General features: G+C 44.1%; 1 protein-coding gene across 1 annotated transcript in view; it reads left to right on the forward strand.

Moving 5' to 3' along the window:
* The first annotated feature begins 1813 nt into the window (after positions 1-1813).
* Positions 1814-18035, forward strand: part of LOC122558113 (low choriolytic enzyme-like) — a 122809-nt gene continuing 106587 nt past the window's right edge. The window contains exons 1-2 of the mRNA XM_043706431.1: positions 1814-1916; positions 2492-2647. Of these exons, the coding sequence (XP_043562366.1) occupies positions 1814-1916; positions 2492-2647 (259 nt within the window). The remainder of the gene's footprint in view (positions 1917-2491; positions 2648-18035) is intronic.

The raw sequence follows: 18035 nt of genomic DNA on the forward strand, positions 1-18035 counted from the left end.
TATGATTTGGAGATGCTGGTGTTGGACTGGGGTGTACAAAGTTAAAAATCACACAACACCAGGTTATAGTCCAACAGGTTTAATTGGAAGCATACTAGCTTTCGGAGCGACGCTCCTTCATCAGGTGATGTGGAGGACTCGATTGGAACACAGAGTTTATAGCAAAAATTTGCAGTGTGATGTAACTGTAATTATACATTGAAGAATTGATTGTCTGTTAAGCCTTTCATCTGTTAGAATACAGTGATAGTTTCACTTCTTTCATGTGTAAATCACAAAACCCTTTTTTTAAAGTTGCATTCTCGGGTTAGCTGTTAACAATGGTGATAGCTAGACAACTATCACTGTATTCTAACAGACGAAAGGCTTAACAGACAATCAATTCTTCAATGTGTAATTTCAGTTACATCACACTGCAAATTTTTGCTATAAATTCTGCGTTACGATCGAGCCCTCCACAATCACCTGATGAAGGAGCGTCGCTCCGAAAGCTAGTGTGCTTACAATTAAACCTGTTGGACTATAACCTGGTGTTGTGTGATTTTTAACTTCAAACACAAAATGTTTTGGATAACAATCACGATTGAACTGGTAAGTGGAAGGTCACACTCAAGTATCATCAACAATAGGGATTCTAACCATTTCCCTCATCTTCAGTAGCAATACCATGTCTAAACACCTCACTACTAACATCTTAAAAGTTACCCATCAACCAGAAATTTAACTGGATTAGCCACATGAATGCTGTGGTTGCAAAAGAAAGTCAGAGGTCAGGAATTCTCTTGCTTTCAGAATATTTGATTTTACATTGCAAGGCCAAAATCTGCATCAACTTTACAATGCATTTACTTATTAGTAAAATTTGCAGTTATTGGGTTATATCTTTGGCAACGCAGTTGATACAAACTAACAGTTTGCATGATTTCCTCAACAGTGCTGTGGAGTGAAAAATAGCTAATAACTAAGGATTATTGGTTTATAAATAACAAAAAACAGAAATTACTGGAAAAACTCAACAGTTCTGTCACCATCAATGGAAAGAAATCAGAGTTAATATTTTGGATTCGGTGACCCTTCTTCAGAACAGATAGTAGCAAGGAAAAGTTGCTTTTTAATGCAGAAGTCAGGTTAGAAGAGGGGGTAAGGAGTAAATGAAGGGTGGAGATAGAGCTCAAAGAGAGAGGAAAACAGTTGGATAAAGGACTGGATAGTGGTCAGCCTAGAAGAATGAATACCTGATACTGGGGACTATTTGTGTCTCACAATGAATTGTGTGTAATAGCAGACCATGTGATAACAAGGCTTAATGTATGGAGATGGGGGGAAACATGGGGCAATTGCTCAAGCCCTGAATTTGTTGAACTTGATATTGAGTCCAGAAGGCTGTAGAGTTCCCAAGCAGACAATGAGGTTTTGTTATTCCAGCTTGTGCTGAGCTTCGCTGAAACACTGCAGCAAGTTTGAGACAAAGATGTTGGCCAGGGAACAGGATGTGTGTGGAAGTGGCAGGCAACAGGAATCTTATGGTCATTTTTGTGGACAGAATGTAGGTGATTCTCCAATGTAGAGGTGGGAAAAGTGAATGCAGTTGGATAGATTGAGTGAAATGCAGGTAAAGCACTGCTTCACCTAGAAGCTATGTTTGGTCCCTTGAATACTGAGGAGGGAGGAAGTAAACGGGCAGGTGTTACAGCTTCTGCAGTTGCAGGGGAAGGTGTTGTGGGGAGCTGATGGTAGTGAAGGAGGAGTGGACAAGTGCAGCCCGGAGGGAATGGTCTTTGTGGAATGCTGACAGGGGACGGGAGGAGAATGCATGTCTGGTGGTGGCATCTTGATGGAGGTGGCAGCTAATGAGTATCTGACTGTCGATACTGATGAGATGATAGATGAGGACAATGGCAGGGACCTTATCGCTGGTGTGGAAGGGGCGAGAGGGGATGACGGTTGATCTGTGGGAGATGGGTTGGTTCCTGTCAACTATAGTGGGAATTATATTTGAATAAATTCTATATGCGTTCAAACTGAAGAAAGGGAGCTGTTGACATGGATTTCAAGTAGTTAATGTGTAATTTTTCATTTGCATTTTAACTGTGATGAATCCTATTTTAGCATAACAACTTGATTTTGAAATTGAAAATAAAATGCGGGTTGTATGGCACTGAATTGGCCTTATGCAGAGCCAGCACAAAAATGGGCCGAATGACATCTTTCTGTCCTGTAACCATTTTATGATTCAATGATTTTAAACTGGAAACAAACTAGCTCTATCATGTAACTTCTTTTGATTTCAAAGAAATGTCAAGCACATGTTTGATTTTTGCCATATTTAGATGGACATGCTTGGAAAGTCATATGCCTGCGAATTAGATGGTGAAATTGAAAACATAGCTGATTATGCTTTTTGCTATGGTTAAGAAAAATTGAATGTTTAATATCAACTTATTAGAAGTAGGTATTTTCAACTTGAGATTTTGTATTTCTTGTTTTGCAGTAAAACGTACAGGAAATAAAATAATTCAATATGGTGACATTCTCATAGATAGCACCAGAAATGCTGTTGTGTGTTCAAATGATCCAAAAAGATGCTTATGGCCTTCTTCACAAGATGGGAATGTCTATGTACCATATGTGATTGATAAAATATATAGTAAGTTGCTTTCATTAATAGCAAATCTTGATGTGTTCATAGGTTTTTGTGTATCTTAATTAACAAGCTGAATAAAGTGCTCATTGACAATACAGGAACATTAATAAGTGATTAAACCATGCAGACAAGAAAAATTGCAGATTTAATCTCTAATCTATATGATTTAGATAATTTCAGCTGGAACTGTGGCAGAGGGTTTACACATGCCCTCTGTAGCCCTGATTCAAGTCGGTTAAAAAAATAACAGCAACACTATTCCTGAACTTCTGATAACTTTTGCTTGAAGTATAGATGTTAAATGAGAGGTTATCAATTTTGGCTGTGATGTCCTTTTCTCCAGAGACAAATAGCCTACAGTTCACAATTGACAGAAGGTCACTAATGGTGGCCATTGACTATGGATCTATTTCTGGGGATGGGGAAGGGATACTGCATTTTTCCTTTGACTTAGGGAGTTTGGTGAGCAAATTTCAGAAAGGTAAGACTTGCCACAACAATAAATATGAATTGAAAAAAAAATTATTCTAAGTGAATAATTGATTATTTTAATGAGCAGCAATTAAAATGAACATTAAAAAGAATCAAGCAGCAGTGTTAAGTAATATACCTTTTCTCTTATGAAGCAGAGTTTGAGGAAACGGGTGAGGACAATCAATTTTCATCCACCCACACACCTGCCTCCCACAACTCATTCACTCACATACACCCAAGTGCTCATTCTTTCACACAGGTGTACTCATTTACTCACCTAACCAAGCACTTGGAAGGGACCTTGCAGTGGTCTGCTATCCTTGTTCTTCTAAAAGGTAGAGGTTATGTGTTTGAAGATTGTGTCAGAGGAGTGTTAGTGAGTCACTGCAGTGCATCTTGTCAATAGTACACAATGTTACCACTATGCATTGGCGATGATAGGAATGAATACTGAGGTGGAGGATGAGCTATCAGTCAAGTGGCACCTGGGTGATCATAGAATCCCTACAGGGTGGAAACAGGCCATTCAGCCCAACAAGTCCACACTGACCATCCGAAAAGTAACCCACCCAGACCCATTCCCCCTACCTTATATTTACCACTGACTAATGCACCTAACCTATACATCCCTGAACACTATGGACAATTTAGCATGGCCAATTCACCTAACCTGCACATATTTGGACAGTGGGAGGAAACCGGAGCACCCAAAGCAAATCCACGCAAACACGGGGAGCATGTGCATACTCTACACAGACAGTCACCCAAGGCTGGAATTGAACCTGAGTCACTGAAATTGTGAGGCAGCAGGGCTAACCACCAAGCCACTATGCCGCCCAATACAGGTGATGTTGACCTTCTTGAATGTTGTTGGAGCTGCATCATCCAGGCAACTGGGGACTATTCTAGGGGTTAGAGAGACAGATGGTGATTTACATCCACAGTATTCCTAAACTCTGAGCTCCTCTCATAGCCACAGTATTTATATAGCCAATCTTCAATTTCTAGTCAGTAGTAACCTCCCCGACTGTTGATGGTGGTAACCCCATTGAATGTCAGGAGGTGATGGTTAGATTTTTTTATAGTGGAGATAGTCATTGCCTGGCACTTGTGTGATGTAAATGCTACATGCTACATATCAGCTCAAGTCTGGATGGTTTTCAAGTTTTGCTCATTGTGCAGAAAAACAGCTTCAGTACCTAAGTGTTGCAAATGATGCTGAATATGATCATGGCTAATCTTGGAACTTTAATTCTACCTTCTTATCATTTCCACATATCCATTGAGAACACGAAAAACTGTACATCCCATGTATAAATATCATCAATGATGGAGACTCAACAACCATCTGGGATAAAAATTTTCAGAAGTCCCTAGTCCTTAGAATGAATAACTTTTTCCTCATCATGGCCCTAAGTGATTTCCCTCCTCATGTTGAAATTGTGGTCACATGTTTGAGGTTCCCCAGACAATTTAAATGCTCTCTCAATGTCAGTCCTGCCCTTTCAGAACCCTTAATTCTTCTAAATTCTAGAATATACATCTACAATTAACTCAGCCTTTCATCACAGGCCAACCCAACCATCTGTTTCTTCACTGTACTGGCTCCAATGTAAATCCTTCTGTATGCAGTTAAAAATCACACAGCACCAGGTTATAGTCCAACAGGTTTAATTGGACGCACTAGCTTTCGGAGTTCTGCTCCTTCAACAGGTGGTTGTGGAGTACACGATAGTAAGACACAGAATTTTTTTGCTATAAATTCTGTGTCTTACAATGATGAAGGAGCAGCTCTCCAAAAGCTAGTGCTTCCAGTTAAACTTGTTGGACTGTAACCTGGTGTTGTGTGATTTTTAGCTTTGTACACCCCAGTCCAACACTGGCATCTCCAAATCACTTCTGCACGCAGTATTCCAGGCTTGGTCTTACCAAAGTTTAATTGTAAGATTTCTCCAATCACTGCACAAAAAGGTGAACCTTGTCTTCTAATTTGCCTTCTAATACCTTTCTGTTCTTACTTGCTAACTTCCTGATCTCCTTATACAAACACACAAGACTTTCTTGAAATGTCATGTATTATGATTAAAAACATCTTTTCTATTACAGCCAGAGAGAATAACATGACTTTTTCACAGATTATATTCCGTTTACCATCTTGCTTCCCAAATGGCTGTGGAGTATGCAGCATCTGGGCTGAGTCTGGAGCTAGCCCTTTCTGTCCACTTCTCCTTTTCATTCCACTTCTCGTTCTTCTCTTTTTGTAATTCTATAGTTTTTTTGTTAACTTGAAAACCATCCAGACTTGGGCTGATAATGTAACATTTACATTACACAAGTGCCAGGCAATAACTATCTCCACTAGAAGAAAACCTAATCATCACTCCCTGACATTCAATGGGGTTACCACCATCAATAGTCGGACTGTATGACTTTATGACAATAAACCTTCATTCTATTTCTAATTCTGCCTACTCACTTAAAACTTTCTAGATCTTTTGACAGCATCTTTCTGTACTCATAATTTACATTTCCATCCCACTTTATTTTGTTAGAAAACTGAGATGCAATTGCCTCCGTCTCTTTGTCCTAATCATTAATATAGGTCGTAAAGAACTGATCCTTGTGCCACTGCACTGGTCACAGCCTGCCAACTTGAAAAATGGCTAATTTATGCCTTATCTTTTCTTACTTATTGAGTCATGGAATCATACAACATAGAAACGGGCCCATCAGCATACCATATCTATGCCGATTAACAAACACCAAACTACATTAATCCATTTATCTGCACTTGTTCCGTAGCATACAATGCCCTGTCATTTTAAGTACTTATCCAGATGGGACCTACCAATCATTTCTGTTCACTTACCAATCCTGCATCTGTGATAATATATTATCCCAACTCCACAAGCCTTTCTCTTGCCTATTAACCTTCTGCATGATAACCTTATCCACAGTCTTTTGGAAATCCAGTTTTACCACAATTGTTGGTTCCACTTTATGTACCCTACTTGTCACAGCCCCAAAGAGCTCAAGTAGATTACTCAAACATAATTTCCCTTTCATAAAACTGTGTTGCCTTTGATCATTCCTTTTTGAGAAGATGTAACATTTGCTAAATTCTAATCTGATGAGACTATTTCAAAATCTAGTGAATTTGACAGCCTTTATCTTTAAAGCTATCTCTTTTAAAATTCTAGGATGCAGGCCATTAAGTCTTAGGATTTGCTGAGTTTTAGTCCCTCAGGTTACTTCAATCATTTCTTGCCTGCAAATATCAATTGCCTTAATTTCTTCATATTTTTAACAGATATATTACCTTCCATTGCTGGTATTTAACTTTTATCTTCACGATGAAAACAGTCAAACATATGAGAATGTGGCAAGTTACGTAAGATGTAGGCAGAAGTAGGCCATTCAGCCCACTGAGTCTACTGCGCCATTCATTTGTTTTTGGAAGGTCTGGTTCCTCCAACCTGGATACTGATGATGTGTACCGACTGTAGCCTGTCTTTTGTGACCGGAATGTCTTGGCTAAAACACATCTTCAAGTGATACTGGCATTGAATGTGCCATCTTTGTGCCCATCTCGTCCTCATAGGTTTCTTTGATGCTAGATGGAGGGGGAAACCTACAGGTTTTTACGGCCTTGTCAGATGTTCTGAGGGGTTGGGTATGTTTTACTCCTGTACTATTTGTGAGGTTATTCAGGACTGCTTCACTTACACTTACTTAGTATGTCACAGGACCTGACCTCATGTCAACCAAGCCATTTACCCATGCAGGGCCATTCCTGTGGTGTCGACACCAAACTTAATTTCCTGAAATAAACTTTCTCTCTTGCTTAGAGGATTCTTGTGTCTGACATTCCTGTTTCACACCTCCCCACCACCACCAGGTCTGGGAAAATCAGACTTAACTTGGTGTGGAGTGTTCTCCCCAATAGCAACTTGCTGGAACCATCCCTTTAGTTGTGTGAGGGATGGTCCTAGAATCAAACAAGAACTGGAATAGGTTTGGTATCTAGTAAAGCTGAAGACTATTTGTTCAAGCCTGCCTTCAAAATTTAGACTGCTCTTTCCCTGGCTGCTGAATGGTATAAAGCTGTCCTTATGTGCCTAGTGCCATTTGACTTTGGGAAATTCTCAAATTCCCTGCTGGTAAATGATGACCCATTGTCTGTGACCAACACCTCTGGGTTTCCCTGCCACTTTTCGTTTGTCATCCCATGTTTGTTGAATGAACACATGCATGTCCAAACATTTTGAATGGGCTAAAACCTTAGAGCCCATGAAAGAACCGGCACAGTTGATGTGTAACCAAGTCTAGGGTTTTCCCGGCCATTCCCAAGAATGTGAAGGAGCAGCCAACAGTAATTTTTGTCCTTATTGGCACCGTGGACACTGTCCCACCAACTATGTCAGCATCCAGTCCTAGCCACCAGATATAACTTCTCACCAACATGTTCAGTTTGGAAACTCCTGGTGGAGTTCAGCCAGTATCTGATAGTGACCTTTGCTTGGAACAATCACTCTTGTTCCCCAGAGTAATATACCTCCTATATGGTGATCTGGTCTCGCAAGGTCCAGAAAGGTTTCACTTCTGATTGTGAAGATCCTTTTGTTCCCCACCCCCATCACCACCAGCTGTTGTTGTTTTGCCAGGATAGGATCATTTTGTGTCCACAGTCTGATATTGTCCACAGTGGCCGGAAGGGTTTCCAGAAATTTTAAAACCAGAATGTACATTTCCAGTGGCAGCAGTAGCGGTGATGTATTCACCAGTGGAAAATGGTTCAGTGCATTCGCATTTGCAACTTGGCATCGCAGAGAGTGTTCAAACTTGTATTTGTAAACACTCAGAATAAAAGCTCATCACTGAACTGGAACTGAAGCATGGGTGGCATGGCTCTGTCTTAAGCAGGGGTTTGTGGTCTGTTATTATCATAAATTTCTGTCCATAAAGGTATTGGTGGAACACCAAAAATGACTGCCAAATCTTCTTTCTCTTTCTGGGCATGCCTTCATTTGGCATCAGTCAAAGTCCAGCAAGCGTACGCTATCGGGCATTCCGCTACCCTGGGCCACTGGGGAGCCAACACTACCCCGATATTATATGGAGAGGCATCTCAAGTCATTTCACTTGGGATGGTAGAGTGCTAACACCTTAGGCGATGATAGCTGCTTCTTCACTTCACTGAAGGCTAAATCTTGGCTACAAGAACATTTCCAAGGGCTGACTCTTTGTCAATAGGAAATGTACGGGTGCCAGGATGGAGGCCAAATTACACATGAATTGTCTGTAATAATTTACCAACCCAAGGAACGACCCGAGGCACCTTTGATCACCTTCACTTTTCTTCCAACAGATGCAACATGGTCTTGTTGAATCTGTAGCCCAGGTAGGTCACTTAGAACACATATTTTTCCCTTCTAAGGCATACCCCAGCCTTGGAGAAATGTTTAAGCACTTAGTCCAAATTCTCTACATACTCTTTATTGGCCTTCCCAGTTGTTAGCACATAATTCAGATAAACGGCGACCAGAGATTGGCCTTGTAAAATGTCCATCGTTCACTGGGAAATGGCTCAAGTTGATGATACCCCAAGAGGCAGTTTTGTATATTGATACAAGCCGTTATGGGTATTAATTGCTGCATAACTTGGGAATTCTCATGTAATTGAAATTCCAGGTATGCATGACTCATGTCTGGCTTCATGAAGGACAGCGCCCCCAACAGTTTTGTGTGTAAGTCCTCTATGTATGGGATTGGGTATCTATCCAGCTGCAAAAAGTGTTTCACTGTTTGAAATCCCTACAAAGGTGAACTGACCCACCAGGCTTCACAATCAGTATGACTGGTGCTGCGCATTCCGCAAAATGATTCTTTTGCTTTCCAGCCTCCTGATTTTTGCCTCTGCATTTGCATGTAAGGCAAATGGCACTGGGCTCGCGTTGCAGAATTATGGAATTGTTTTTTGGTCAATATTTAAGGTGACCTTAGCTTCTTTGGTAGTCCATAGACACCTCTGAAAAACCTCTGGGTATATAATTAGAGTTTCACTCAGGTAGCCATTTGCTAATTGGAAAATGTTGAACCAATCAAGTTGAATATTTCTGAATCAATTTTGTCCCATCATGCTTGGACCCAAGTCTTTTACTGCAATCAATGTTAACTGAACCAGTTGCTTCTCACAAGAGCCCAGAAATGAAGTTGTATCCTTAATTTGTCATGGTTTCCTGGTATAGGTTCTCAACTTGGTCAAGGTCTTATGCAATCTTCATGGTTGGAGTCCAGAGCAAATTTTGGTAAAGATTGGTTCTATAATCATTGATATAGCCGCGCCAGTATCAGCCTCCATTGAAACTGGGTGACCACTTAAGATTAGATTAGATTCCCTACAGTGTGAAAACAGGCCCTTCAGCCCAACCAGTCCACGCCGACCCTCCAAAGAGTAACTCACCAGACCCATTTCCCTCTGACTAATGCACCTAGCACTAAGGGCAATTTAGCATAGCCAATTCACCTAACCTGCACATCTTTGGATTTTGGGAGGAAACGAGATCAGCCGGAGGAAACCCACCCAGATATGGGGAGAATGTGCAAACTCCACACAGACAATTGCCTGAGGCTGGAATCAAAGCTGGGACCCTGGTGCCGTGAGGCAGCATTGCTAACCCACTGAGCCACAATGCCACCCAATACAGATGATGTTGATCTTCTTGAATGTTGTTGGAGCTGCATTCTGGGCAACTGGGGTCGATTCCAGGAGTTAGAGAGAGAGATGGTGATTTACCATTCACAGTATTCCTAACCTCTGAGCTCCTCTAGTAGCCACAGTATTTATATAGGAGAAAGTGAGGACTGCAGATGCTGGAGTACCAGAGTTAAAAAATGTGGTGCTGGAAAAACACAGCAGGCCAGGCAGCATCCGTGGAGCAGGAGAATTGACGATTCGGGCATAAGCCCTTCTTCAGGAATGAGGTTGGTGTGCCAAGCGGGCTGAGATAAAAGATAGGGGGGAGGGAATTTGGGGAAGGGGCACTGGGAATACGATAGGTGGAAGGAGGTGAGGGTGATAGGCCGGAGAGGGCGTGGGGGCAGAGAGGTCGGGAAGAAGATTGCTGGTCAAGAGGGCGGTGTTGACTCCGAGGGTTGGGACAGAGATAAGGTGGGGGGAGGGGATATGAGGAAGCTGGAGAAATCTACATTCATCCCGTGTGGTTGGAGGGTTCCTAGGCGGAAGATGAGGTGCTCTTCCTCAAGGCGTCGTGTGGCCAGGGTCTGGCGATGGAGGAGGCCAAGGACCTGCATGTCATTGGCGGAGTGGGAGGGGGAGCTAAAGTGTTCAGCCATGGAGCGGTTGGGTTGGTTGGTGCGGGTGTCCCATAGGTGTTCCCTGAAATGTTCCGCAAGTAGGCGGCCTGTCTCCCCAATGTAGAGGAGACCACATCGGGCGCAGCGGATATAGTAAATGATGTGTGTGGAGGTGCAGGTGAATTTGCGACAGATATAGAAGGATCCCTTGGGGCCTTGGAGGGAGGTGAGGGGAGAGGTGCGGGCGCAAGTTTTGCACTTCTTGCGATTGCAGGGGAAGGTGCTAGGAGTGGAGGTTGGGTTGGTGGGGGGTGTGGACCTGACGAGGGAGTCGCGGAGGGAAATATATCCCTGGTGGTGGGGTCTGTCTGGAGGTGGCGGAAATGACGGAGGATGATACGATGTATCCGGAGGTTGGTGGGGTGGATTGAGTGGCAGGGTTCAAGGGCGGAGGTGCGGGAAGTGGAGGAGATGCGGTAGAGAGCGTCGTCGACCACGTCGGAGGGGAAATTGAGGTCTTTGAAGAAGGAGGCCATTTGAGATGGTCGGCCGTGGAATTGGTCCTCCTGGGAGCAGATGTGGCGGAGGCGGAGGAATTGGGAATATGGGATGGCGTTTTTACAGGGGGCAGGGTGGGAGGAGGTGTAATCTTGGTAGCTGTGGGAGTCGGTGGGTTTGTAGTAAATGTCTGTGTTGAGTCGGTCGCCCGAGATAGAAATGGAGAGGTCTTGGAAGGGGAGGGAGAAGTCTGAGATGGTCCAGGTAAATTTGAGGTCGGGGTGGAAGGTGTTAGTAAAGTGGATGAACTGTTCAACCTCCTTGTGGGAGCACGAGGTAGCGCCAATACAATCATCGATGTAGCGGAGGAAAATGTGGGGTGTGGGGTGCCAGTGTAGCTGCGGAAGATGGACTGTTCCACATATCCGACGAAGAGGCAGGCATAGCTGGGGCCCATGCGGGTACTCATTGTTACCCCTTTGGTTTGGAGGAAGTGGGAGGATTGAAAGAAGAAGTTGTTAAGAGCTTCCAATCCTCCCACTTCCTCCAAACCAAAGGAGTAGCAATGGGCACCCGCATGGGCCCCAGCTATGCCTACCTCTTCGTCGGATATGTGGAACAGTCCACCTTCCGCAGCTACACTGGCACCACCCCCCACCTTTTCCTCCGCTACATCGATGATTGTATTGGCGCTACCTCGTCCTCCCACAAGGAGGTTGAACAGTTCATCTATTTTACTAACACCTTCCACCCCGACCTCAAATTTACCTGGACCGTCTCAGACTCCTTCCTCCCCTTCCTAGACCTCTCCATTTCTATCTCGGGCGACCGACTCAACACAGACATTTACTACAAACCGATCAACTCCCACAGCTACCTAGATTACATCTCCTCCCACCCTGCCCCCTGTAAAAATGCCATCCCAGATTCCCAATTCCTCTGCCTCCGCCGCATCTGCTCCCAGGAGGACCAATTCCACTACCGACCATCTCAAATGGCCTCCTTCTTCAAAGACCGCAATTTCCCCTCCGACGTGGTCGACGAAGCTCTTCACTGCATCTCCTCCACTTCCCGCACCTCCGTCCTTGAACCCCGCCACTCCAATCCACCCCACCAACCTCCGGATACAACGTATCATCCTCCATCATTTCCGCCACCTCCAGACAGACCCCACCACCAGGGATATATTTCCCTCTCCACCCCTATCAGCATTTAGGAGAGACCACTCCTTCCGCGACTCCCTTGTCAGGTCCACACCCCCCACCAACCCAACCTCCATTCCCGGCACCTTCCCCTGCAACTGCAAGAAGTGCAAAACTCGCGACCACACCTCCCCCCACCTCCCTCCAAGGCCCCAATGGATCTTTCTATATCCGTTACAATTTCACCTGCACCTCCACACACATCACTTACTGTATCCGCTGCACCCTATGTGGTCTCCTCTACATTGGGGAGACAGGCCGCCTACTTGCGGAACGTTTCAGGGAACACCTCTGGGACACCCGCACCAACTAACCCAACCGCCCCATGGCTGAACACTTTAACTCCCCCTCCCACTCCGCCAATGACATGGCCTTCTCCATCGTCAGACCCTGGCCACACACCGCCTGGAGGAAGAGCGCCTCATCTTCCGCTAGGAACCCTCCAACCACACGGGATGAATGAGATTTCTCCAGCTTCCTCTTTCAGTCCCTCCACCTTAGCTCAGTCCCAACCCTCGGATTCAGCACCGCCCTCTTGACCTGCAATCTTCTTCCCGACCTCTCTGTCCCCACCCCCTCTCCGGCCTATCACCCTCACCTCCTATCGTATTCCCAGCGCCCCTCCCCCAAATTCCCTCCCCCCTACCTTTTATCTCAGTCCGCTTGGCACACCAGCCTCATTCCTGAAGAAGGGCTTATGCCCGAAACGTCGATTCTCCTGCTCCTCGGCTGCTGCTTGGCCTGCTGTGTTTTTCCAGCACCACATTTTTCAACAGTATTTATATAATGTTTGTGCGAAGATTTGTAGCTCGGTTGCTCGTTGTTGTGGTTCTGTTCGCCGAGCTGGAAGTTTTTGTTGCAAACGTTTTGTCCCCTGGCTAGGCGACATCATCAGTGCTTGGGAGCCTCCTGCGAAGCGCTTCTTTGATGTTTCCTCCGGTGTTTATAGCGGTCTGTCTCTGCCGCTTCCGGTTGTCAGTTTTAGCTGTCCGCTGTAGTGGTTGGTATATTGGGTCCAGGTCGATGTGTTTGTTGATGGAGTTTGTGAATGAATGCCATGCCTCTAGGAATTCCCTGGCTGTTCTCTGTCTGGCTTGCCCTATGATAGTAGTGTTGTCCCAATCGATAGGGACAAGCCAGACAGAGAACAGCTTAGTTTTGCTCATGTTGGGTATCGGGTCCTTCGTTCTGGTGAGTTGTTGTCTGAGCGTGGCTGTTGGTTTGTGTGCCGTTATGAGTCCTAGGGGTCGCAGTAGTCTGGCTGTCAGTTCTGAGATGCTCCTGATGTATGGTAGTGTGGCTAGTCCTTTTGGTTGTGGTATCTCCTCGTTCCGTGGTCTTTCTCTTAGGCATCTGTTGATGAAGTTGCGCGGGTACCCGTTTTTGGCGAATACCTTGTATAGGTGTTCCTCTTCTTTTTGTAGTGTACAAAATACCATGCAAGGACTGCACAAAACACTATATAGGACAAACAGGAAGACAGCTAACAATCCACATACATGAACATCAACTAGGCACGAAACGACATGACCAGCTATCCTTAGTAGCCACACACGCAGACAACAAGCAACATGAATTCGACTGGGACAACACTACTATCATAGGGCAAGCCAGACAGAGAACAGCCAGGGAATTCCTAGAGGCATGGCATTCATCCACAAACTCCATCAACAAACACATCGACCTGGACCCAATATACCAACCACTACAGCGGACAGCTGAAACTGACAACCGGAAGCGACAGGGACAGACCGCTATAAACACCGGAGGAAACATCAAAGAAGCGCTTCGCAGGAGGCTCCCAAGCACTGATGATGTCGCCTAGCCAGGGGACGAAACGTTTGCAACAAAAACTTCCAGCTCGGCGAACAGAACCACAACATATACCCAATCTTTAATTTCTGGTCAGTGGTAACCTCCCCGACTGTTGATGGTGGTAACCCCATTGAATGTCAGAGGGTGATGGTTAGATTTTCTTCTAGTGGAGATAGTCATTGCCTGGCACTTGTGTGATGTAAACAACTGCCAAACCTTAAATGGGCCATCGTTCACAGCAAACCACCAGCCTTCAGGATAATATCGATCACTGCACTGCACAACCATGCCACAGCAACCTCTGTAAGACATGCCAGATTGTAGACTTGGATACTAACATCACATGTGGGAACACCACTCACATGTACACAGCAAATACTCATGTAACTCGGCCAATGTTGCCTGCCTTATACAGCGCAGGAAAGGATACCCTGAGGCATGGTATATTGGCAGAGACCATGCATATGCTGTGGCAATGGATGAATGGACATTGTACAAAAATCACCAGAGAGAAATGATCCCTCCCAGTCGGGGAACACTTCAGCAGTCAAGGACATTCAGCTCTAACCTTTAGATAAGTATTCTCCAAGGCAGCTTTCGAGATACAGAACAACACAGAATCGTCAAGCAGAAACTGATAGCCAAGTTCCGTACCCATGAAGACAGCTTCAATCGTATCTTGGATTTATGTCACCTACCTTGAACCCCACCGTATGATCTGTACCGATAAAATCTTCCTTACAGTTTTGACACCATCATCTAGATAATTTGTTATGATCTCTCAACCTTAGTTAGTTTGTACAGTTTTGGATTACTTATTACTTTGGTTAGACCTCAGATGCAACTCTTATACCTATCATGTTATTCCAGCCATTTGTTTTGTCTCCAGCATCATTTTATTTTAATTTTTCTGTAATTATCTCTCTGCCTCAATTAATCAGATCATAAACCATCCGGTGACTTGCTATTCAGCTGTTGACATTTTACTCACACCATCTGACATTCTTGATCTCCTGTGGAGATTTATTCAGCCTGTCAACTCTCGACTCACAATGTTTGTGTGATCTTTTGATCTCTCTGCCTATAAATTTTGTGCCTGAGTGCCTCTCTTCATTTCACCTGATGAAGGAGTAGCGCCCCAAAAGCTTGTGATTTCAAATAAACCTGTTGAATGATAACCCGTGTCATGTGATTTCTTGTCCAACTAAGTCCAACTCCTGCACTTCCACATGACATTGTTCGAATCACAACATAAACCATTTATATTACTTGTAAATTAATGGAGGTCCCAGCACCAACCCCAGTGCCACTATATGCTGCCCCAAACAATTTGAACTTTCATTTTCTGCGACAACTTTTGATGTTGCATCTTGTCTGGTGTTATCTTGAAATTTGTGAACAATACATCTACCAGTTCTCCTTTATTTACAATGTATCTAACTTGTCAAAGTGTCCACAAGGTTGGTCAAACATGATATCCCTTTCACAAATCCATGTTGACAATGTATGATTACCTCAAGCATATCAAAGTACTCTGCTATAATTTCTTTAGACCATAAGACATAGGAGCAGAAATTAGGCCATTCACCTGCTCTACCATTTGATCATGGTGATATATTTTTAAACTCTATTTTCCTGCTTTCTCCCCATAACCTTCGATCCCCTTGGCAATCAATAACTTATCTCTCTTTGTTTGAAATATACTCAGTGACCTGGCTTCCACAGCCTTCTATGGTACTGAATTCCACAGCTTCTCCTTATCTACATTCTAAAGGGTCTTCCCGTTATTCCAAGGCTGTGCACTTGGGTGCTTGTTTCTTCTGCCAGTGGAAATATCTTACCAATGTCCACTCTGTCCAGGCTGTTCAGTATTCTGTAAGTTTCAATCAGATTCGTCCCCCTCATCCTTCTCAACTTCATTGAATGTAGTTCCAGAGTGATCAAATGTTCCTCATATGGTAAACCTTTCATTCCTGGGATCATTCTTGTTAACCTCCTGTAAATCCGCTCCAAAGTTAAACATCCTTCCAATTTTGGGGCCCAAAATTGCTGACAATACTCTAAATATGATCTGACCAGAGCCTTCTCAAGTCTCAGAAGTAGGTCCCTGCTTTTACTTTCTAGTCTTCTCAAGACAAATGACAACATTTATTTGCCTTCCTAAATGCCGACTCAACCTGCAAGTGTACCTTAAGAGAATCCTGGACTAGGAGTCCCAAGTCCTTTTGCACTTCAGATTTCTGAATTTTCTCCCTATTTAGAAAATAGTCCAGTCCACTTCCTACCAAAGTGCATGATCGCACACTTTCCACATTGTATTTCATCTGCCACTTCTTTGCCCACACTCCTAACCTGTCTAAATCTTTCTGAAGCCTCCCCATCTCCTCAATACAACCTGCGCCTTCACAGACCTTTGTATCATCTGCAAACTTAGCCAGAATGCCCTCAGTTCCTTCATCTAGATCATTAATGTATATAGTGAGAAGTTGTGGTCCCAACATTGACTCTTGTGGAACACCACTAGTTATCAGCTTCGATCCTGAGAAGGACCCTTTTATCCCTACTCTCTGCCTTCTGCCAGACAGCCAATCTTCCATCCATGCTAGTACATTGTGTCTAACACCATCGGCCATTATCTTATTCAGCAGCCTCCTGTGCGGCATCTTATCAAAGGCCTTCTGGAACTCTAGATAGATAATATCCATTGGCTCTCCTTGATCTAACCTGCTTGTTACTTCCTCAAAGAATTCTAGCAGATTTGTCAGGCATGACCTCCCCTTGATGAAACCATGCTGACTTTGCTGTATTTTACCATGCACTTCCAAGTATTCAGAAATCTCATCTTTCACAATGGACTCTAAAATCTTACCAATGACAGAGGTCAGGCTAATCAACCTATGATTTCCCATCTTTTGCCTTACCCTCCCTGACTCTAGTGATACCTGAAAGATCACTACTAAAGCCTCCACTATCTCTTCAGCTATTTCCTTCAGAGTTCTAGGATGTGGCCCATCTGGTTCAGGTCATTTATCCACTTTCAGACCTTTCAATTTTTCTAGCACCTTCTCCTTGGTGATTGTCACTGTACTCATCTCTGCGCCCCAACTCTTGAATTTTTGGGGTATTACTTGTGTCTTCCATAGTGAAGATTGACACAAAGTACTTATCCAGTTCTTCTGCCATTTACAATAGCTACTAACATTTTCTACTATGTCAGATATGAAAGTAACTTGCCTGTATTTTTCTGCTTTTCATCTTGCTCCAATTTTGAATAAAGAGAGCCATTTCCTAACTTTAATCTAATGGAAACAGCCTTAAATCAACGGAAATGCAGCACTATCTCACCAACCACTTCTTTTAAAACACAAGGATGAAATCTATCAGGACATGGAGACTTGTCAGCCTGCAGTTCCAACAATTTACTCACTGCCACTTCTCTGATGATAGATCCTCAGTTCCTCTCTCACTTCCATTTCCTCATTTATCACAGCATCCATTAGACCAGAGACCCTTGTAGTTGCACCATCTAGCAAAGCCCATCTCCAGGAGTGCTGCATTTTGAAAGCCATGCAGCTTGACTATGAAAGTTATGAGGAGAGATGGCAGAGAAGGGGAGGCTGGTACCAGGCTTCTCACAGAGCTAGAGGTTTTTGTGGATGGTTTGGTGGACAGGAGAGGCCTCCTCTTCCCGGAGGACTGACAGAGGAAGCCACACTTCCATACCATGCCAACAGAGTCGGAGATAACCACCAAGATAAGTGTCATCTCAAGGGTGAGGAGTACCGGGCAGCCATACAAGGAAAAAGTGAGGACTGCAGATGCTGGAGATCAGAGCTGAAAATGTGTTGCTGGAAAAGCACAGCAGGTCAGGCAGCATCCAAGGAACAGGAGAATCAACATTTTGGGCATAAGCCCTTCTGCGGGAATGAGGAAAGTGTGTCCAGCAGGCTAAGATAAAAGGTAAGCAGGAGGGACTTGGGGGAGGGGCGTTGGAAATGCGATAGGTGGAAGGAGGTCAAGGTGAGGGTGATAGGCTGGAGTGGGGTGGGGGTGGAGAAGTCAGGAAGAAGATTGCAGGTTAGGAA

This window comes from Chiloscyllium plagiosum, chromosome 16 (genome assembly GCF_004010195.1).
Source record: "Chiloscyllium plagiosum isolate BGI_BamShark_2017 chromosome 16, ASM401019v2, whole genome shotgun sequence".
Classification (NCBI taxonomy): domain Eukaryota; kingdom Metazoa; phylum Chordata; class Chondrichthyes; order Orectolobiformes; family Hemiscylliidae; genus Chiloscyllium; species Chiloscyllium plagiosum.